Here is a 23,246-nt window from a genome sequence, read left to right on the forward strand (position 1 = left end):
CACCTAAAACACATCACAATATTACAGCCAATAGATAAATTTTCCAGAAAAGGTATCATCAACACTGGAGGACTTATCAGGTTGGACGCTATATCTGCACTAGCAGTAAAGCCATTAAAATAGTACAGCCACAATGGGTTGATGACAAATAAAAGTTGTTATTGGAGCAGTTGCATTGAGAAAAGTTAAGCTTTTCTGCACTTCTAATCTGGTTTAAACTTTTATACTCCAAATATCACTATGCAATAGGAAAAAGATAGACAGGGGGAAAGCACGTGTTTGCATTGGAATTGCTTTCCTGGGGGGTTAATAGCATATTCAAAAGGAAAGATTTAGATCGTGGAAATGGAGCAAGGGAGCATCAAAAACATCTGCATCTGCTTATCAAGTAAATAGGCAGTCAGAAGAACCTGTCTGCTTTGCCCCCCCCCCCCCACAAATTAGGCAAATGGTTATAATTAAAACATTCTCATTAATCTCCTATTGCTATCACCCAAAGATGCAGGGCCAGTGATGAGATTTGTTCCAACATAACTAATAGCTTTAAAAGAAAAGGAAATAAGCTGAGAAAATCTGGATGATCATCATCTATTCAAGATGTCATGTGTATAACTGATTTTTTTTAAAGCCCCGTATGGTTCATAGGCAGTTAGGTGAGAAGTCATAAGGATTAGTCCTGGATCGGGCACTCTCTTAACATTTTTATTCATGATTTGGAGAAAAAGGTGAAGAGAATGCTGGTCAAATATTCAGGTGAAAGAAAACTGGGTGGCATAGTTTACATCCCTGAAGTTATGAAATGAAATTCAGCATGCTGTTCCTCTGCCACAGAAGTCAGCTAAAGTATTAGAATGAAATTTAATAGAAACAAATGCAAATTTTCCTCACTTAGAGGAAAAATCCAATGGACATATTGTATATAAGATTAAGCATACAAGGTTTGATACTAATATGCATGAAAGAGATCTTTGAATTCAACTTGATCTAAATGATAATATGTGCAAATGCAAATTTGGACTGCATCAACAGAAATATAAGTTCTATAAAAATTGCAGAAATAAATAATTCTAGATTACCAAGCATTGATCAGTCTCATCTTGGAGCACCGTCCTCCATTCTGAGCACTACATTTTAGAATTCGTGCAAACTGGAACAACTACAAAGTACAGCCATGTAGATAATCTGAGGATTATAAACCAAATCCTATGAGTTGACATTAAGAGACCTGCTATGTTTGCCCATGAGGAAAGACTCCTGGGTGTAGATAGAATAGCGCTTGCCAAATGCCAGAAAAAATGTCACAGAGGAAAAAGGTATTACCCACATAGTGCCAGGACATAGAATAACAGATGCCACTACAGAGAGGCAGATTTTGATTTAATGTTTTGAGAATGACACAATGGTTGAAGATGGGAAAAAGTCAATTTATACTGCATTGCCAACACAAGGAAACTAAACAGTGTGCAAACAATATAATATTCTTATAATTTCACATGGTAACAAAATAATGGTTAGGATCATTCAACACAATTTAGAGCCCTACATGGAAAAAGAGAGACCAGTCATTCAAACTGGCTTTAGAAAAGCCTGAAGAACCCCCAATATTATTGGGGATGCGTGCAGTATAATTGAGAAATCCAAAGAATACCAAAAAGAAGTCATGACATAGTTAATGGATTGTAGAAATGCATCTAATTGCGTTGATCACATGAAACTGAAATGTGCTCAGAACCTCTTATTATCTTCATGAGAAACTTATATATAGTATGAACAGAATATGGTGAAACAGACTGGCTCGAGGATGGCAAAGGAGTGTGACAAGGCATTTCCCCTCATTTACTCAATCTATTGTATATGCCAACTGTATATTGAGGGAAGGTGGATGGGAAAAACACGACCATGGTTTTAAAATCAGAGGAAGGAATATTAGTAATTTGCGCAATGCTGATGACACTACCCTGATAGGCAAAAATGCAAAGAATCAGCAAGCCCTAGTAATAAAAGTGAAGGAGCACAGTGGAAAACATGGGACTAAAATTAAATAAAATGAAGACCCAAACTAATGACAATAGGTAGAACAACAAGCCTTAGAACTGATAATGAAGCTACCAAAAAGGTGAATAGCTTCTGACTTTTTTGGATCAATCAACAATAGTAAAAGGAACAAGCAATCAGGAAACACACTGGAGGCTAGCATTTAGTAGATCAGCCATGAAGACACTGGAGATGATATTCAAATGCCATGATGGGTCTACACCTACAAAGATAAGAATCGTGCAACCATGGTATTTTCTGTGACATTATGGAAGGAGAAGGTGGACTTTGAAGAATCAGATCTTTGAACTTTGGTGTTAGAAAAGATCTCTGAGAATACTATGAATAGCTAAGAAAACAAATAAATGGATTATTGAACAAAATCAATTCAGAGTTGTCACTCAAGGGAGAGGTTATCATGTTAAAATTATAATAGGTACATAATGTGTATTTCAGACATATTATGTGAAGACTGACTTTGCTGGAAAAGGCTCTAATACTGGAAAAAAGGAAATGAAAGAGAAGAGAATGAACAGCAGCAAGGTGGATGGATTCAGTTTCATTGGCAGTAACTACATCATTAGAAGACCCGAAATATCAGGCTAGGGACATACAGTGTCTTCATAAGAAAAATTACCTTTATGGTCACCAATAGTCAACAACAACATGATGGGACATAATCAATAAACTATATAACTTCTTTAAAAAGAAAGAAGTTTAGAAATGAGTATTTGGGAAGAAAATATATTTAAAGAAGCATATTTGGGAGAAAAAAAATCAAAAATATATACTGATATAGAACTTTTATATGAATGATTAGCAGATACGGAAAATAATGGATTTATGAATAAAAATGCAAACATGGTATTGGTTAAAAATAAACTGATCCATCAAGCTTTAGAGAAAGATAATTTTTCAACTGTTCTTTGACAATTTAGTATTTCAATATTAAAGGCCTCGTTTCTCATTTTAAAAAAATCATAAGAGAAGATTGTAGAAAAAAAATAACAATTTCTTATATATGTTGAAATTTTCTTTTGTTAAACTGTAAACACTAAAAACTTCATTTTCAGGTTCCAATTTTCATGCATATGTTTTAAAACAGGAGTCCCCAACTCCTGGGCTGCCGCTATGGCCCATTCCGAACCGGGCCATGCCCGCAGCTCCACTTGCGCAAGCGGTGGGCACTTACAAAATGCAAAATATTCTAATTTCAGAATCTTGTCAGTTTGCAAAACTATAGATAAGAGAATGCATGTTATAATACATTGAGTTTAGATAAGATTCAGTTTGGTGTAGTAGATAAGACATCAGGTTAGAAACTAGGAGACTCGGAGTTCTGTGCCTGCTTTAGGCATAAAACCAGCTGGGTGACCTTGTGCCAATCACTCTCTCACAGCCCTAGAAAGTAGGCAATGGCAAATCATTTCTGAAATTTTGCCAAGAAAACTGCAGGGACTTGTCCGAACAGCCACCAGGAGTCAACACTAATTCGAAGGGACAAAGAAAATGTCTGCATGTACAGTATTGATATTCACACATATTGAAAAATGAAGCAGATATACTTTTGTAGTTTGAAATGTATTGATTAGAAAACTGACAGAATAGCAGATTAATGACTACAGTTTACCACATTATATTACTATAATAAGGTCAATAAAACGCAGCGATTTTTGCAGCATGGCCATTCTCTGAATTGAAGATTTAAGTTTTATAGCAGTTTTCAGGTACATGCCCTTATAAGTTTTTATAATTTTTCTTTTGATGTAAGATCAATTTTCTTCCTATATTATAGGAGGGAAATTGAGTGTGATCTCTATAAGTCAGTTCAGCTGGAACAAATTCAGTGTTTATCTATTGGATTATATTTTACTTATTTGATAAGAATTAAACATAAGAATTAAAAGCAACTCGAAAGTCAAAATGTCATATTTCTTCAACATATGGTTTTCACTAGTGGTTAGTTACTGCTGACAGTTTCAACATCAATAGGATATAAAGAAAATGAATTCGTCCATTTAAGAGATTTAGTACAATAATTATATTACGTGATATAATTAAAATGGTTACCATCGTTTTCTGTTTAAAAAAGAAGTGGCATTTGAGTGTCTAATTATTTATTGGATCTAAGAATAACTGTTCACAATAATTCCTAGGCAGTGGATCAGTAGTTAACTTACTGGGATGTTTACAGGAATAGTTAAAAACAATCAAGATGGCAATCCTGTAATGGAATAAGTTTGTGGCTTTGAGGAAAGAGAAGGAAAAATTCTGCCTAGGAAACAATCAGACAAGACAGCCTACTCCAGTGATGGGTTCCTACCAGATTGGACCGGTTCGGTTGAACCGATAGTAGCTTGGCAGCATTGGTTGCTGGAACCGGCAGTGACCCAGGTCTGCCATGCCCCCAGTTCTCCTGGCGATGCCATAGGCAGCGCCATCTTGTTTTTTGGCTTCTGCGCATGCAGAGAGCAATTTTTGTTGTACTGCGCATGCACACACAGCATCCCTGAGCGAACCGGTAGTAGTGGCTGCCAGAACCCACCACTGCCCTGCCCTAATGGAACAGGCAGCTAAAACTGGTAGACGGGAAGTTTGTACTTACAAGATCAATGTCAGTTCCCACCCCCGGCAAACCAGACAGGAAAAGAACTAGAGAGGCTCTAGTCCTTTATGGTACAGCTACATTAACAGAATCTTTCTGTCCCTCGGATTTGATTGTTCCCCAGGCTGCATCTCGCCTTCTTTTTCCTCAAGGCCACTAATGAGTTCCATCACATTGTCACAACCCTGCGATCAAAACTTCACCCTTTTTTTTTTTGCATTCATTGCAACACAGATAAAAGAGGATGGAGCTTTTGTGACTGCCATCTTCAGCTTTTTTATTCCCTCGTTCAAAATGCCTGTTATAAATAACATTTTTTTCTTGAAATGTCAATATTAATCTGCAAAAATATTGCTGGTTCTTGGCTTGGCACGAGCTTTGTAGTTCAAAAAAATGTTAGTACTTTAATACTACCAAAAAAGGCATTTGTTTTCAAAAGCAAATGTTTCCAGTAGTCAAAGAATATTTCTCTCTTTCTTAGAAAAGCAACAATAACTGAATGAAGAGTGCTTGAGTCTGCAGGATGAAAAAACTTTCACATTGGTAAGAAGAAAGTTAAAGGTGAAACCTTTAGCGACATCTTTGGCTCTCAGTAGATTTATATTTGAGCCATGGTGGCCCAGGGGTTAGGATGCAGTATTGCAGGCTGACTCTGCTCACTGGCAGGAGTTTGATTGTGACTGGCTGATGGTTGACTCAGCCATCCATCCTTCCGAGGTCAGTAAAATGAGGACCCAGACTGTTAGGGGCAATAGTCTGACTCTGTAAACTGCTTAGAGAGTGCTGTAAAGCACTATGAAGCGGTATATAAGTCTAGGTGCTTTTGCTATTGCTATGAACTAACGTTCCCAAACATGCTGACTGGGGAATTCTGGGAGTTGAGGTTCACAAGTCATAAATTTGCCAAAGCTGGACACTCCTGATTTAAATATGCAAACTATGAAAATTCTACTTACTTGAGACCACCCAATAGCCTAGAGAGTTCTCTACATCCCATTCTGGAAGGTGCTACACCATCTCTTTTGCTGAATATATCTTCCACGCACAAAAACAGACAGTTCTTCTGGCCTCAGAACAGAGCTACCCTTGTATTACTTCCAAATTTTGGAATGCTTTTAGTTCAATTGTTGATTCTCACCCTTAACATTTTGAATAGGATGTAAAATAGATCTCTTTAACCCAGTCGTTTATAAATGGCAGCATTCATAATAGTTATGGCTCAAACTATTTTAACAGTGAAAAGAACTTTTTTTTCTAAAACACATTAGATTATGTGAATGAGGTAGCAAGCATAGAAATCATATAATCTGATTTACCCAGAGGTGCAAAAACTGAAATAATATTGACAACCAGAATTTAGAAAATTCACGTAGGGTTTCAGCACCAAATTATAGGACGACAAGAAAAATGTTGCTAAGATTAGCAAAAGATACCATTAAGCCTGTATTGTGACCCTGTGCTGTCTAAATTCACATTGTCAAGTTGCTCGCTTTTCAGCTCTAATCTCCCTTGAATATTCAAAATATTTAGCCATAATCAATTCCTATAATGAATTCTGTCTGTCAGCCAACAAAAACAGTGTTTGATATAACCATTTCACTTGCATTTGCTCTCACCGGCCTCCTACCTTGAATTGTCCGTTTGAAGAAGGCTTTGCATGCTTCACAAGAGGCCACTCCATAGTGATATCCAGATGCAATGTCCCCACACACTAGACATAGCCTTTTCGGGATGGCATTGAGCATATATTCGCATTTAGTGGGTGAATCTTCCATAATAGCACTGGCACAGTCGTCATATCGCTTGCGGCAAGGACCACCACCAATCCCTGCACTGCCAAACATGGGTGGTGAGTCCAGGCCATTAGAATGGCCACCTATAGTGATGCCATAACCACCACTGGCATCAGAGGAGCCACTAGGACTGTGATGGCTGATGGCGTCAATTCCAGAGGATGGACTAGATGGCTCAGTCTTGATGAAAGATCCACAACTGGAGGTCAAATGCCGCTCATCTGTGGACATTCTGCCTAGTAGCCTGTGGGTTGCAAGAACAGAAAAGAAGCCTGTTAGCTGAGGGAACCATCCTACCTACTTCAGATAGATCCCATTCTGGCTGCTGAATAATGCAATCACTGCCACTTTTCTGATAAAGCCCAGATAACTTGTGTTAAATCTATGGAATGGGGAGCAAAAATGGAATCAGTTACACTTGTAAGTTGGGCAGACTTATACATTAGATTTCGAAATAAATAAATTTGAAACACAATAAAACTGAGCCACTGAAATTGACAGATTTAAATTCCTTAAACTTCCTCAACCAAAAGATAACCCAAATATAGTTACCCCTCAAGATTTACAATGCTGCAACTTATAGAATTTCCCTCTAAAACTGCATTTGTTAAAGAGAACAATATACAAAACTGAATTGGGAAAAAATGGCTTGGGAAAAAATTATTTGGGCAAAATAATGAAAGCATGCACATGAACATTCATATGGAAAACAGTAATAATAATCCATATCAATAATAATGATATGGAAAAAATATCAGTAAAACTAAACAAAAGGAAATTAGCAGGTTCATTTGTCCTTGGCTTTTTGAATGATGTAAGATAGTTCTAGAAAAAAAATGCATCCTTAACCATAACACCAAACTGGGGGAAAATGTTTATGTGATGCCCTCATTCTTCCTAGAGCATCACATAAACTTTTTTTTCCAGTTCCTCCTCAATGAATCAATGTCTATGTTTTTGCAATACTACAACACGATCCCAGATATTTATTCTTTTCTCCTGTTACATCTTTTTAAAAATACACATAAAGCCAGGCGGGAATAGCTGCTAAATTTTTAAGGACGGAGCAGAGACAGCAGCAGATGTGTGACTTCAGGAAGTGGTTTTTCCCAGCTCCTCTATATGCATGGGACTTAGACAGCAATGAATACAACTTTTACCCATCTTCAGCAAACATGACACCACTGCAGTACAAACACTGCAATAAGACTGGAGATTTCTACTAGCTGCATCCATCTTTGTGAGTTCCATATGAATCATTTTCTGGCTAATTGGCACGATTAGTGCTTTAAAAGCTTCATGCAATTTTTAAAAGACAGAGCAATGAATCATTATCACACCAGTCCTGCATGCAGATAATTTTCATGAAATCATACTGAAAAACCAATCAGGAGCCTCTTTCCAATTTTTTAAAGTTCTGATTATAACAAAACAAATGCCCAGGTCTTCTCTACAATGGAGGCATACATGCAGTGTTTAGGGACTTATTTTAAAAGGGGGGAAATGGTGGACGATTGCAAAGTAAAGAATATTGTGGAGAGAAATAATAGGGAAAACATACCCCTCTGTTGGAACACTAAAACCCATGCAGTGGCTCACTATATGACGTACAGTACATTCAGGGTAGTCAAAATCCCATGAGACTGATGCAGAAGACAAGGAAAAGAAGACCATTTCCTCAATTTTGCTGACAGACCAGATCTCCTTCTCCCTCTCCCATCACCCTGTCAATTCCATCAGTTGGTTTTATAATAATGCAATTTATCTGTTCATCATGTTTTTCCTCTCCCCATCCATTTTTTTTTCCTTTTATACAATGTCTTTTAGGCTGCAACCTTGTACAAAGAGACTTCTTTCTATTTTTCACTTTTAACAAATAAGTGCGCAGTCAGCCCTTCTAAAAACCTTTTTCATTGAAGACTGGAATAAAAATCCCATTAAATAAGGAAATAAAGAAAATGGAGTAACCAATACAAAATGAACCTATTGAATTCATTGTCCTCATATGTTACGGTTCCTGGATGAGAGAGTTTTAGGATTTATCAAGAATTATTAAACTAAATATAAATATAAAGGTAAAAGTAAAGATTCCCCTCACACATATGTGCTAGTTGTTCCTGAATCTAGGGGGTGGTGCTCATCTCCATTTCAAAGCTGAAGACGTCTCCGCTGTCTGAAGACGTCTCCATGGTCATGTCGCTGGCATGACTAAACACTGAAGGTGCACTGAACGCTGTTACCTTCCCACCAAAGGTGGTTCCTATTTTTCTACTTGCATTTTTATGTGCTTTCAAACTGCTAAGTTGGCAGAAGCTGGGACAAGTAATGGGAGCTCACTCCATTATGCAGTGCTAGGAATTCAAACTGCTGAACTGCCAACCTTCTGATTGACAAGCTCAGCGTCTTAGCCACTGAGTCCCTATATATATAGGCATCGCCCTCCTCCCTTACATCAAAGGCACCACAGATAAAATCAGCAAAATTCTCCACAAACACAATATCAAGACAGCCTTCAACACTGACCAAAAAATAGCCAACATCTTAAGAAATCCCAAAGACAAAATCTAGCTAGAAAACCAAGGCGCCTACGAGATACCATGCAAAATCTGCCCTGCAACATACATAGGACAAACGAACAGGAAAATAAATGCACGTATCGCAGAACACAAGAACGCAGTCAGAAAAAAAGGAAAAACTTCCTGCCTTTTCCAGCACCTTAAAACTACAGGACATGAAATTAATTTTGAAGAAATCAGGTTAATCTCCAAAACTGAACACTTCAACAAGAGAATAATTATGGAAGCTATCAAAATAGAAAAACACCCCCACAACATGAATAAACATGATGATACCAGCCCTAGTCAACAAATGAGCCCCACCCACCACCCAAGCCATTATAACACGAAACAACACATATATATGTAACAACACAGGTCCAACACAGCCAACCAATCCACTTACAGTAACAAAGCCAGCACTCCACACACACCCAGCAACATCCACCGAATGTTGCTGTAAGCGGATTGGTTGGCTGTGTTGTAACTGAAGATGGCAAGTGGGACCTTGTCAAAACATCACCAAGACAATCTCAATCTTACATGGGAAAAGTGTATGTATGTATGTATGCATGTATGTATGTATGTATGTATGTATGTATATAATATATATATATATATATATATATATATATATATATATATATATATATATGTGTGTGTGTGTGTGTGTGTGTGTGTGTGTGTGTGTGTGTGTGTGTGTGTGTGTGTGTGTGTGTGTGTGTGTGTGTGTGTGTGTGTGTGTGCGTGTGCATGTATATATATATATATATATATATATATATATATATATATATATATATATATATATATATATATATATATATATATATATATATATATATATATATATATATATATATATATATATATATATATATATGTTTTCTGAGGTTTTCGCGGGTGTTTGTATGTACGTCTTTGGTTGTTCGGGTTTTCTCCCGTGTAGAATTGGAAGTATCTTCACGACGTTTCGATGAACGCACCAAGCCGGAAGCACCAAGCCGGAAGCAGCGGCCTGAAGATGATGAATGAGACTTCATCGAAACGTCGTGAAGATACTTCCAATTCTACGCGGGAGAAAACCCGAACAACCAAAGACGTACATATATATATGTACGTCTTTGGTTGTATACATATATAAGCTGTGGGCCCACTTGAACCCGGGCTGTATATATCTTAGGCAGGAGTTTTAGCCACTAAGCCACGGGCTCACTTCCTTATCAGTTGAGCCAGGGAAATAGGTATGTATTTGTGTTACAACCCAATATATATGTATGTAGATTTTTACAGGTGTAGGTATGCTGGTCTTGTTGTATTCAGGTCTTTTCCCATGTAAGATTGAGATTGTCTTGGCAATGTTTCAGCGAGGTCCCACTCACCATCTTCAGGCTGGTGTTTTCGGCTTCATGCTTGTGCGAGTAAGGCGTGGTCGGAGCTGTCGTATTACTATAAATCTTGGTGGAGGGGTGGAGTGCAGGCTTTGTTGCTGTAAGTGGGTTGATTGGCTGTGTAGTTGCATCTTGATTGGTAGATGGACTTGATGTTTATAGATTGGTTGGCTGTTTCATACCATCCTGTGGCTGAGGTGCTGGCTGTGTGTCCATTGTTCTTTTGTTTTGTTACGACTTGGGTGGTGGGTGGGGCTCATTTGTTGACTAGGGCTGGTTTCCAAAAGTCTGGTAGGTGGGAGGTATTGTCATGTTTATTCATGTTGTGGGGGTGTTTCTCTATTTTAATAGCTTCCATAATTATTCTCTTGTTGAAGTGTTCTATTTTGGAGATTAATTTGGTTCCTTCAAAATTAATTTCATGTCCTGTTGCTTTAAGGTGCTGGAAAAGGGAGGATGTTTTTTCTTTTTTTCTCACTGCGTTCTTGTGATCTGCGATGCATGCATTTATTGTCCGATTAGTTTGTCCAATGTACGTCGCAGGGCAGATTTTGCATGGTATTTCGTAGACTCCTTGGTTTTCTAGCTGGATCTTGTCTTTGGAGTTTCTTAAGATATTGGCTATTTTTTGGTCAGTGCTGAATATTGTCCTTGTGGAGAATTTTACTGATTTTATCTGTGGTGCCTTTGATATAAGGGCGGGGGCGATGCTGTAAAACAATTACCAACCTAATCCAAAGGGAGACACCTCCAAGAAACGAGACACAGAACAGGACAACAGCATCACCCTCCTCCCTTACATCAAAGGCACCACAGATAAAATCAGCAAAATTTGGGCATAATCAGCAAAATTTGGGCACACCAGGTGCCTTGACAAAATATCTAATTATTCGTCTGATAAGGGAGGAGAGCTTGTGGCTTAGAGGTTATTATAACTGCCTAACATGTAAAATAGCCCAAGTTCAAATCCCAGCTAGATGACAGCTAAATAGCTTGAAATAGATCTATACTAGTCTCCTTTCATTTATTTATCAGCAAATATGTGTGTGTGTGTGTGTGTGTGTGTTTTCGTAGATTTTATTCGAAAAAAATATTATGGTAAATATTATGGTAAAAATGGATGCAAGAAACCAATAAAAATGGAGAACCTTTGTCTTCTTGCAGTGCATCCTGATGCATGATATATAATCCTTGTAAAGCTCTTATACTTTCATGTCCATCCTGCAAGGTTCATATTCAATACACCCAGTATTCTAGTAAAAACACCCATTTTTTAAAAGTGAAACACCATCCCACATTTGCTCTTTTGCTGGACCCACATAAAATGAATGTAAGTATAAGGAAGACACATAAAATCCAATACCACTCAGTAAGACAAGGTTGACAGGACTTTTTATCCAAGGATACATCCACAACCAAAAAGCATTTTGCTTGGGACAATGTTAAGATGTTAAATGAGAGATATTTAATCCAGCTCTCCTAGGAATCGATGAAGGCATCTCCATAGCTATTTCTGGCCTGAATAGGCTTACAAAATCTAAACATGACACTTTTCATCCTTCCTTTCTCTTCTTTCTTTCCTTTAAATATTTTCATGGCTGCTCTCTGGATCTCCTCTAAACTGTCTCAGGAATAGTAATGTACCTAGACACGAATACTGAAACTGAAATACAGATGGATTACTCAGAGGAACAGAGAGTCTGCGTCCTAAATATGAAGTTTGAACTATTACATATATAGTTGTCCACTACTTGCTCACTAAGACTCGTATCAGGTTACAGACTGATATCATTTCTATCCCCTCAGATTTCTCTAGCACAGCACATTAGCCACTTTGCAATCGTTTAGCTGTTGCAATACTTTCTGCTACTTTCAAACTCATGGCTACTGTCAGAACTTATATGCAGTCCTAAAAGCTTCTTAGGCACAAACTTCTCCTTTCCTAGTGTGACAAACACAAGCTGCTTCTGGGACCCCAGGAGAACTCACCCAGAGAATTACTAGTGGGTTGAGTAGATCATGTGTCTCCCATGCAGAGGCAATTATGTGTGTGATACTTTGGATTCTAAATGCATCTCTTTAAAATTCTGCCTCCATCAGGAGTTTCCTTCTTCCCCAAGCCAGTATTTCCTCTGGAAAGAAGCAAATGTTTTCTGTAGGTTTTGCTTCCCCTCTAAAAAGGTTTAGTACTCAAATGTAATGTCTATAGAGCTTTTCAGTTATCCAGGTCATGGTTGTCCCAAAGGTGCTTTTTCAAGAGGCAACTAGACTTTCCAGTTGCCTCTTGAAATAGTAAGTCCAGTTGCCTCTTGAAAAAGCACCTTTGGGACACTCAAATGCAGTCTGGAATTTTAAAAAAAATCAAAACTTTTCATCTCAGCGTAAATGTAAGCCATCAGTATAACATCAATGGCACAAATGGCACATTTTATACTGGCTGTCAGCCTTAACCGGAAACATAACCAAGTGAGCTAATTTCTATTTTATTGTAAGGTTATATTAACAGAATCTTGTAAGTCTGAGAGTACAAGTTTCCTCCCATCTCCTTTACCCCCCAATAAATTAGAGAGCGTCCCTTCTGAGCCTCTTGCCCACCCACTGTCCAGCTAGGGAATATGCTACCTCTAATCCAACCATTCCCTATGCAGGAATTCTGGACCCAAAATCATTTCCATATATCATTACACTGTTCTTAGCTGTTAAGAAATAAAATGTTCTTGATAGGACTAATCCTCTTACTAAAATATAATTGTATCTTTGATAATTCTTTGAATCCTGTATTTATTTTATTTTATCCTACTTCATTTTGGCATATTTTTATAGCCTACATTTTTTAAGCCTTGCTCTCTCTTATTGCCTTTGTCTTCCCTTGTCTTTGTATTTACTCAGCTCAAGTCAAAGGAAAGGCATAGAGGGTCACCTAACTTGAGTGATAGTGTATTACAACATTAACAACAAAAAGTTTACGAAAACCTTTTAAGAGAATTAATTTTGTATATTAAGGTACATACTGGAAACTGAGAGACTGTGAGGTTTACCCCTACTTCAGGTATGAAGCCAGCTGGGTGACCTTGAGCCAGTCATTCTCTCAGTCCTAAAAAGGACACAATGGCAAACGTCTTCTGAAAACCCTGCCAATAAAACTGTAGAGACATGTTCAGCCAGTTGCCAACTGACTGAACTGCCAACACAGACTTGAAGGTATTTCCCCCTCCCAAAATGCAACCTTCTCTTTTTAAATAAAATATAACTACCTGAATAAATTATAAGGAAAGCGTTCCATTTCAGTGAAGAAGTTCCTGGAGCTTAACATTAAACTTTTTCCATTCAAAAGGCAGTTTTGCTCTGATACTACAGAAAGTAGCGAGTTGAATGGGACCCCTTGGCTCACCCATCTCACAACATTATTTAAGCTGCTCAGTGCAAAAGAAACAGAGGTCTAGCAGAAAAAAAACGATGGGGGAAAATATAAATAATGCTAGTAATTATTAAGTTATACTCCCATATCTGATTTCTTTTCTAAAGGACTTGTCCTAAATAGACTGAGGATAATAATGGACATTTGTAAATTCCTTTGAGAAGGTAACTAAAAAGCAATAGGCAGGATTAATCGAAAGAAGACTTTCACAGGAAGACAGCATTTGCATTTCTCTGTACTTGTGATGAGATGCATACAGTGGTTTAGAGGGAGGGGATACGATATTAATTGGCAAATTGGATTCGCTTGGAGAGTTCACTAATGAAACACTGGGAAGCTGGCGATTTTAGATCTTCTCGTTTTAGCTTCCTCTGGGGATGAGCTGCATAGAAGATGATGAAGTGATTTTGAATCTCTGGGATAATCTTAGTCTTGGATAGCTGGGCATGTGATATTGTGAAATCAATAAATTAGGATTTCCTGTCTCAGGTTGATTCATGGGATGAGTTTTATGGTTTTAGAGTCCAAAGGGAAAACAAAAATGAATTTGCATCCCAAATTAATTAGCAGTATACTCAACTGAGCCATGCACATTGATAGTTTCTGGGTCTAAATATAGTTGCTACAGCTTTTTTGATGCTGCAACTGACAATGCTAATGAATTAAAGCAGGAAAGTATGTTCAAGGGTACTCAGATTGGTTGGATTGATATATTTTGATTTCCAGGTTTACACATAAAAAAATAAGACTGAATATTACATATTGGATGTTGGGGGAGGGAATTAAATAAAGTTAAGAACTTTTTTGCCAATCGTATTTTGATTATCTGCCATATTCCTCAAGATCATTTCCAGAGGGCAAGGCTGACAACAAACAGGATATGCATACAGACTACCTCAAAGTTGAGGTCCAAAATTAAGATTGTCCTAAAAATTAACAAGTTTTTTAAAGAAGTATTGACTGGATATCGTCCACCCAACAGCATGCCTAGAAATATAATTTATTAGAAAAGCTTCCCTCTTCTGAGACTAGAACCCTTTTTTAAAACATGAGTTTAACAACCTCCTCAAACGCATCTCAGTTACTGGTCATCTATGGGGCAGAAGGTGACCATGCCTGCTTTTAAAATATGCTTTTGATTCTGAGAAATGAATCAAATACACTTCTTTTCATTGTGAATCAAAAAACGTAACATGCAATCCACACTACATTACACCATAAAGTTTATGCATTTAGGTATTCTTCAGAGATGCATTGATAAAAGCCAGGAAAATGCAGGATAATGGTTTTAGAAATAAATAAATTTCATATCCATAATTGGATTAAAATTGGAATATTTTTTTAAAAAATCCAGTGCTTTTACATATTGCAGTACAGCACAGTACAACAAACTAGAAAATGGTAGGGAGTATAGTGTTTTTGGGAAATTATATACAGGTAGTCCTTTACTTATGGCCACAATTGGGATCAGAATTTTCATTGCTAAGCCAGGCAGTTGCCAAGTGAGTTGTGCCCGATTTTACAACCTTTTTTTGCCATGATTGTTAAGCAAATCAGTGCAGTTATTATGCATATCCCGCTTCCCCACTGACTTTGCTGGTCGGGAGCTGGCTAGGAAGGTCACAAATGGAATCACATGTGGCAGAACACTGCAACTGTCATAAATACATGCCAGTTGCCAAGCAGTGAATTTTGATCATGTGACTGTGGGGATGTTGCAACACTATTAGTGCGAGGGCTGGTTGTAAGACACTTTTTCAATGCTGTTGTAACCTTGAACAGTTGCTAAAGAATGTTGTAAATCAAGGACTACCTGTTCTTCAGCACTCTCTGCAGAGGAGGCCTTTAAGAGAGGTGAGAAACCTGTCGCCATAGCATTCCATAGAGCTCTTGAGATCCCTTTTGGCATTCCTATATACCTTTCTAACATGGTTCTCAAGAGAGAATTTTGTTTCTGTAGCTTCCCATTGTTCTACAATAACAAAATCTTAGTGCAAATCCTCAAATAGGACTATCTTGCTTTAAATATCTCTCCATACTGGTGAGTTGAGCCTTCCACATATGTTTTGCTGTTCTTGGTCTGTTAAGGAATATTAAATACATCCTTTAGGCACAAAAACAATTGCTCACCTTTAAGCCAAACAGCAAATTATGTGGTTAAAAAGAACTGGAAATAAGGAAACTGGAAATATTTTTGTCACATAAATAAGAAACAAATTCTGATAGTCCAGAAAGTGTATAGAATCCTAATAAATGTCATGGTACAGTTGATAACAGAAACTGCTATATTATAACAAAAGAAAACAGAAAATAAACTAATTTAAAAAAATACTAAAACCTAAAAACAGCTAAAAACTGTTAGATTTAAAATCAGAGAACAGTTTCCAGAAGGAAATATTCTTGCTCAGAAGAAAATATTCACAGATTAAAAATCCCATTGCAGAATTTACTGGATTTATATGGCATCCAAACTCAGCAGTTTTTACATTCAAAGACAAAATAAAATCCCAAAATCAAAAAATATGACTTAAAACATGTAATACACCAGTGAATAATATACAAAATAATGTGGCACAAACCTATCAAAAGCAGCACCACAAAAATCAGATTAGGAACACAAATTGAAATAGGGAAGAAAATGGTAAGTGAGCACCTGTCTACCCAAGACGAGTTCAAATCACCAGGACCGGATGGATTACATCCCAGGGTTCTGAAGGAACTAGCAGACGAGATCTCAGAACCACTGAATTATATCTTTCAGAGATCCTGGAACACCGGGGAACTACCAGAGGACTGGAAAAGAGCTGATGTGGTTCCCATCTTCAAAAAAGGGAAAAAAATAGATCCAGGAACCTACAGACCTATCAGCCTGACCTCAATACCAGGAAAGATTCTGGAAAAAATAATCAAGCAATGAATTTGCGAACACCTAGAAGCAAACAAAGTAATAGCCAAAAGCCAACATGGATTTGTCAAAAACAGATCATGCCAGACTAATCTTATTGCATTCTTTGATAATGTGACAAAATTAGTGGACCAGAGGAATGCCGTCGATATAGTTTACTTGGACTTCAGTAAGACTTTTGATAAGGTAGACCATAACCTACTACTAGATAAAGTAGAAAAATGTGTGTGAGACAGCATCACCACCAGAAGGATTTGTAACTGGCTGACCAACCACACTCAATGTGTAGTCCTCAAGGGAACTGCATCTACATGGAGAGAAGTATGCAGTGGAGTAGCCCAAGGCTCTGTTTTGGGCCCAGTACTCTTCAACATCTTCATCAATGATTTGTATGAGGGAATAAATGGGGAACTCATCAAATTTGCAGATGACACCAAACTGGCAGGAATAGCCAACACTCCAGAAGATAGGCTAAAGATACAGAAGGATCTTGGAAAACTTGAACATTGGGCACTATCTAATAAAATGAAATTCAATGGTGAAAAGAGTAAGGTTCTACATTTAGGCAACAAAAACAAAATGCACAGGTACAGTATAGGTGGTATCTTGCTCAACAGTAGTAACTGTGAAAGGGATCTTGGAGTCCTAGTGGACAACCATTTAAATATGAGCCAGCAGTGTGCAGCAGCTGCCAATAAAGCCAACACAGTTCTAGGCTGCATCAACAGAGGGATAGAATCAAGATCACGTGAAGTGTTAATACCACTTTATAATGCCTTGGTAAGGCCACACTTGGAATACTGCATTCAGTTCTGGTCGCCACGATGTAAAAAAGATGTGGAGACTCTAGAAAGAGTGCAGAGAAGAGCAACAAAGATGATTAGGGGACTGGAGACTAAAACATGAAGGACAGTTGCAGGAACTGGTATGTCTAGTTTAATGAAAAGAAGGACTAGGGGAGACATGATAGCAGTGTTCCAATATCTCAGGGGCTGCCACAAAGAAGAGGGAGTCAAACTATTTTCCAAGGCACCTGAGGGTAGAACAAGAAGCAATGGGTGGAAACTAATCAAGGAGAGAAGCAACTTAGAACTGAGGAGAAATTTCCTGACAGTGAGAACAATTAATCAGTGGAACAGCTTGCCTCCAGAAATTGTGAATGCCCCAACACTGGAAGTCTTTAAGAAGATGTTGGATAGCCATTTGTCTGAAATGGTATAGGGTTTCCTGCCTAGGCAGGGGGTTGGACTAGAAGACCTCCAAGGTCCCTTCCAACTCTACTATTGTATTATTGTATTCTCTTGTCATTACCTGGATCTCAACATGAGAAAATACTTGGGCAAGAGGAGGCTATACTGTAGCAGATTATCTTGGTATCAGGATAGATACAATTGGAAAACATTCCATCAGAGATCCAGAATCTTGCAATTTAATACAGTTTTAAAAGGTAACCTGAACTGGGACTGAAAATAATTGGAAGGAGTATAGGTGACTGATTTGCATTGCAACATCAGGTCCTATTTAGATTGACTTCCATCTGGACCAGACACCTGTTCTATGCATGCCAGAACTAAATAGCCCTGACAATCAGGTACTGGGCAGGCAAGTGGCCCTTATTGAGCATTTTGTTCCATAACTTTAAAGTTATTTAAAGTCTCAAAAGCTCTTGCAACCCATTTACTTTCAGTGACAGGCTTTCCTAATTGTTCCCCCACATGGAAACTGTCACTGTTAATTTATATCTCAAGCAGAAATGAACTGACAATTGCACATTGTAAATTTTTTGAATATTATTCTCTTCCAAATAGAAAAAAGTCTACTATGTATTCTACTCACATGTTAAGACTGCACGTTTGCCACAATTGCCAAATCTAGTAAAATATGAAGAAGCTAGGAGCTAGTTCAGCACCCTGGACAGTTCTAAATGTGCATTCATAGAAATCCATAACACTGAACAGTACAATCTGCTAAAATCTTGAGGTAACTTGTGAATTTTGGGAATTGTTAACTTTTCTCAAAATTTAACTCTATATAAATTGAAGTGCGGGTAGATTAGGAAATACTGTATCAAATAAATGCCCCCATACAAATAAGAAATGTGATTTTTTTGTTCCACTTTTAGAGGTTACCTCTCTTTGCTTAAGAATCCATTGATTATGCATTATTGACAAAATGGGCAATTGTTTAATTGCTTTGTATCAAATTTGCCTTATTGAAAATAAGTTATCAATAACTGTTATAATAAAAGTATTTGCTTAAAAATGTTATACTGATTATATTTTAGAATGCAAAATGGGGCTAAACAACATTGCTTTGACATTATCCTTTTATTCTATATTGTTAGCTACCCTCTATTTAAAAAATAAGGAGATTAAATCTTAGTACATACTAAATTAGGTTGCAAGCCTGCCAAAGTACTATTGAATTGTGTAAGATTTACTATTGAATAGATATGGATAGGGTAGTTTATATGTGCTTAATTAATATCTTTAGAAATGAAAAAGCTCCTTTTTTTCTACCTAAACTGTTCTTTAAATTGCCACCTTCAGCACAATAATTATTTGAGAGAATTTCACAGTAAAAAATAATATACTTGCGGGATCGCATCTTCCCACATACATCCCTGCGGCCAATCCGCTCTCACAGGGAGGGGCTTCTCCAGGTGCCGTCCACTAGGCAATGCCAGTGGGTGGCGCCAAGGAGTAGGGCCTTCTCTGTGATGGGCCCAACCCTCTGGAATGACCTCCCCCCCGATATCAGAACCACCACGGACCTCCGCTCCTTCCGACAAAAATTGAAGACTCACCTGTTTCGATTAGCTGGCCTGGCATAATTTTAATTATTACAACTGTTACCTCCTGGAAATACACTCTCAACTGGTATTTTAATGGGTATGGTTTTAAATCTAATTGATTTTAGGGCTTTCAGAACCATATTTATGTTCTTCTGTACAGTTCTTTTAATTTTTTAACCTCCTCCATATGCATATTTATATCTATATTTATATTTGTATTTATTATTTGTTATTTGTTGTGTGGACTGTACACCACCCCGAGTCCTTTTTTGGGAGAGGGGGCGGTCTAGAAATGCGAAGAATAAATAAATAAATAAATACTTATCTATACAGATAGTCCTTGATTTACTACCACAATGCAACCCACAATTTCTGATGCCAAGTGAGACAGTTGTTAAATGAATTTTGCCCCATTTTACAATCTATCTTGCCACACTTGTTATGTTAATCATTGCAGTTGTTAAATTAGTAACAAGGTTGTTAAATTAATCTGTCTTCTGACTTTGCTTGTCAGAAGGTTGCAAAAGGTGATCACATGAGCTGAGGATACTGCAACCGTCATAAGTGTGCGTTAGTTGCCAAGCATCTGAATTTTTGATCACATGACCATGGGGGATGCTGCAACAGTCGTAAGTGTGAAAAATGGCCATAAATCTCTTTTTCAGTGCTGTTGTAATTTTGAACTAAAGGAATTGTTGTAACTAAAAGACTACTTGTGTTCATAAGTAAATGAAGATAAAAAATATTAACATCATACATTTTGAGTGTTTAAATGTTTTACATGCATCTATTCATATAATCAGGAGAATATTAGGATCTTATGTGTTTAAAGGATAGAGCCATGCGTATTATCCCACACTGGGTTCCTTCTGTATATTTCAATCCCAATCTGCCAACTGGATTTGCTTGAAAGTTAAACACATCTGAGATTGGGACCCTCCATAAATATGAATCTCTCTTCAGTAATCTTTAAAATGGTAACATTTATCTGTCTTCATATATATCTGAAATTAGGTACCTCCTCTACTTTCATAAATTTTCTAGTTCCCCTCTAATTACTTAAAATGCATAATACAATATGTGAATTTATGTGAAAAAATATGCTTTAGAGACTAATTGAGATTTATTTCCACAGGGGACGATACAATCAATAATAATTGTAAACTTGATTTTTAATACTTCAGTGTATACACAAGCAAGTTTACAATAGAGATTTACTTCATATATAAGATTCTGGGGATGTATCTTTTTAAAAATATAATAGAATATCTATCTGGATATTCCCTCTAAAGACAGCATTCCGCAACCTAGGAGATAAGGTGACTTGATTTCTTTTGCAAGATTACGATTTGGATTCAGAATTTGGAACAGCAACCAATCAGCAGATAAACTGTATCCATCATGCAGGAGATGGCTATTATCTACCATCAAGTTGGCATAAATACAAAAGGAAAGCTAAAAATACATGCTGTAATTCATGGACCTAAATTTATCCATCCATGTATTACTTACCAAATCACATAATAAATAACATCAGTATATTTAGCTCATTATCGAGTAATTAAATCAGTTGTAAAATGAATATTTTCTACTATGTCTAGACTAATTTTACAGATAATTATACAGATAATTATATTAATATCATTAAGGCTAAATTTTTATACATAACTAGGAGTAAATACTATTTAATTCAATGGGATGTACGTTTAATGTTTTAGTAAACGTGCTAAGATTGTGTTACTAATTTCATAGTTAGATCGATTGCTAAAACTTTGAAAACTAAGTAGGCCAGATTTACTTTTAAGATAAATTGATTTTGTTGAGAAGGAGTAATCGGAGGAGCAGCCAGCTGAGCATGGGTCAGTTGAGGCACAGCTGCAGCAGGACAGCCCTGAGGCTTCAGGTGGAGAGAGTATGAAGCTGAAGACAGGCCAGCAAGGAGGAGAAGGAACTGCCTCCCCACCCGATCTGAGAGGATGCAGCTAAGAAACAGGAGCAACAAAGGTTGGCCTCGCTACCTGTAAGGCAGCAGTCTCACCCCTCTTGATGGGCTTCACTAGGCATTGGCTATTTAATGAAGCAGAAGAAGGGAAATAACACTGGGGACAACACATCCGTTTTGGAGCCTAGTGTTTACCAGTCTCTTAGTTGAGCTTCCTGACCTTGACTGTGGATTTTAGACCCTGGATTCATGCTTTGACTCTTGGACCTGCCTCTCAGATTTGCCTTTGCCTTGAACACTATTCTCCAGACACCAGATGGTGGACCTTGGTCTTTGTACCTTGCCTTGCTTCTCTTTTGTCTTGCCTTGTAGACTGTTCCAGCTTTGTGGATTCTGGAACTGAGTTGGGAATTTGTTTGGGGGGGGGGGTTGCCTTGATGCTGGACTGGGGATTTTCTGAGAAAGACTCTTGGAAAGGTCTGGAAACCTTCAATAAAACCCTTGAAGTCTCTGTGCAGTGTGTGCATGTAAGCTGGAGTAGGAGAGGGTTGGACTTAATACATTTGTGGTTACATAGAGATTCTAGGCTGATTTCTGTTTTAACTCCCCCTTCCCAGGTTCTGTCACTCCTTCCCTTGCAAGTACATTCCTGTACATACTACAAATCACTTCTACTGTCAATCAATATAATCTAAAACTTAGATAAAATTATAACATTCATATTATGGTCTGGTAAGTGGTAGGCAAATAGGATTTCCAATCAAGATTGTGATCTATGACTTGATGTGAAAATGTAGAATAACTTCACATAAAATCATTTATATGTATGCCAGACTCAGAACAAATTCCCAGACTTCATTACTGCAGAGGTTATCAGAAAATAAAAAAGATATATAACTATTCCCCAACCATAACCTATTCATAACAAAGTGGATTGAAATTCCTCTTCTTTTTTATTGTACTTCTATGAAATAGTAGGTTTCTTCCCTGATAATAAAGGAACTTGCAGGTGGTTACTTATAAAATTGACTCCTGAATCCTTATCAGTGTAGGAACTGACAACTAACCAACAGAGAAGACTTAATAGATGAAATAGAAGTCGCAGAAATATTGCAGAAAACTAGGTACGTAAAATTGAAAATCTTGATTTATAAATAATAGGAAGTAATAGTTCCATTATCTTGAGTACTGTACCTATTCTGGAACCATACCTTTTAATGGAGATGCAGGACCTGATTAAATTTAAATAGACTGAGGAGAAAAATCTTGAAAAATCTGAAGGAACATCACACAGAAGAAAATCAAGTTTTGTCCTCTATTGTTCCAGATTTCATATCACCAAACAATGTATTTAAAATATAAAAAGATATTCTAGTTGGATGCTAGGATATATCTCTAACAACATAATTTGAAAAATTATCGAGGGATGTTGGGATATTTTTCATTGGCCATCTATCAGGGATACTTTAATTTGGATATCCTAAAAAGCCCCTTTCCAACAGTAAGAATCTGAGATTCTAGGACTGAAATTACCTTGATATAATTTAATTTTAACTAGAGTGGTTCAAGAGAGGTGCTTGCAGCATTACCAATGAAAGGGATCATGCAGTTATTCCATCCTTCACTGGACTCTTTATGAATAGAAAAATCGCCAAAGTATGAGAGATGATGGAAGGGATAAAAATAGAAAATGACATCATTTTGTAAAAATATATGAATGAAGCAAGGTACTAGAAATTCAGCCTCATCTGAAAACTTCTTTATACATATATTGTGCCCAATGAATGTTTCCCTGTTTTGACTAGTTCC

The 23,246-nt window shown here is 37.2% G+C and overlaps 1 protein-coding gene across 3 annotated transcripts in view; it reads right to left on the bottom strand.

The window, feature by feature from the left end:
- Positions 1 to 23,246, bottom strand: part of ESRRB (estrogen related receptor beta) — a gene marked incomplete at its 5' end in the record, with an annotated part of 114,564 nt that overhangs the window by 44,891 nt on the left and 46,427 nt on the right. For 2 of the 3 annotated variants that reach the window (XM_081948052.1, XM_081948051.1), the window contains one exon: positions 6,267 to 6,676. In XM_081948052.1, coding sequence (XP_081804178.1) covers positions 6,267 to 6,676 — 410 coding nt within the window. Of the gene's footprint in view, positions 1 to 6,266; positions 6,677 to 23,246 lie in introns of those variants that run through there. The other variant, XM_081948053.1, reaches the window with a different exon arrangement.

Source organism: Natrix helvetica, assembly GCF_964273705.1.
Source record: "Natrix helvetica genome assembly, chromosome: 1".
Taxonomy (NCBI): Eukaryota; Metazoa; Chordata; class Lepidosauria; order Squamata; family Natricidae; genus Natrix; species Natrix helvetica.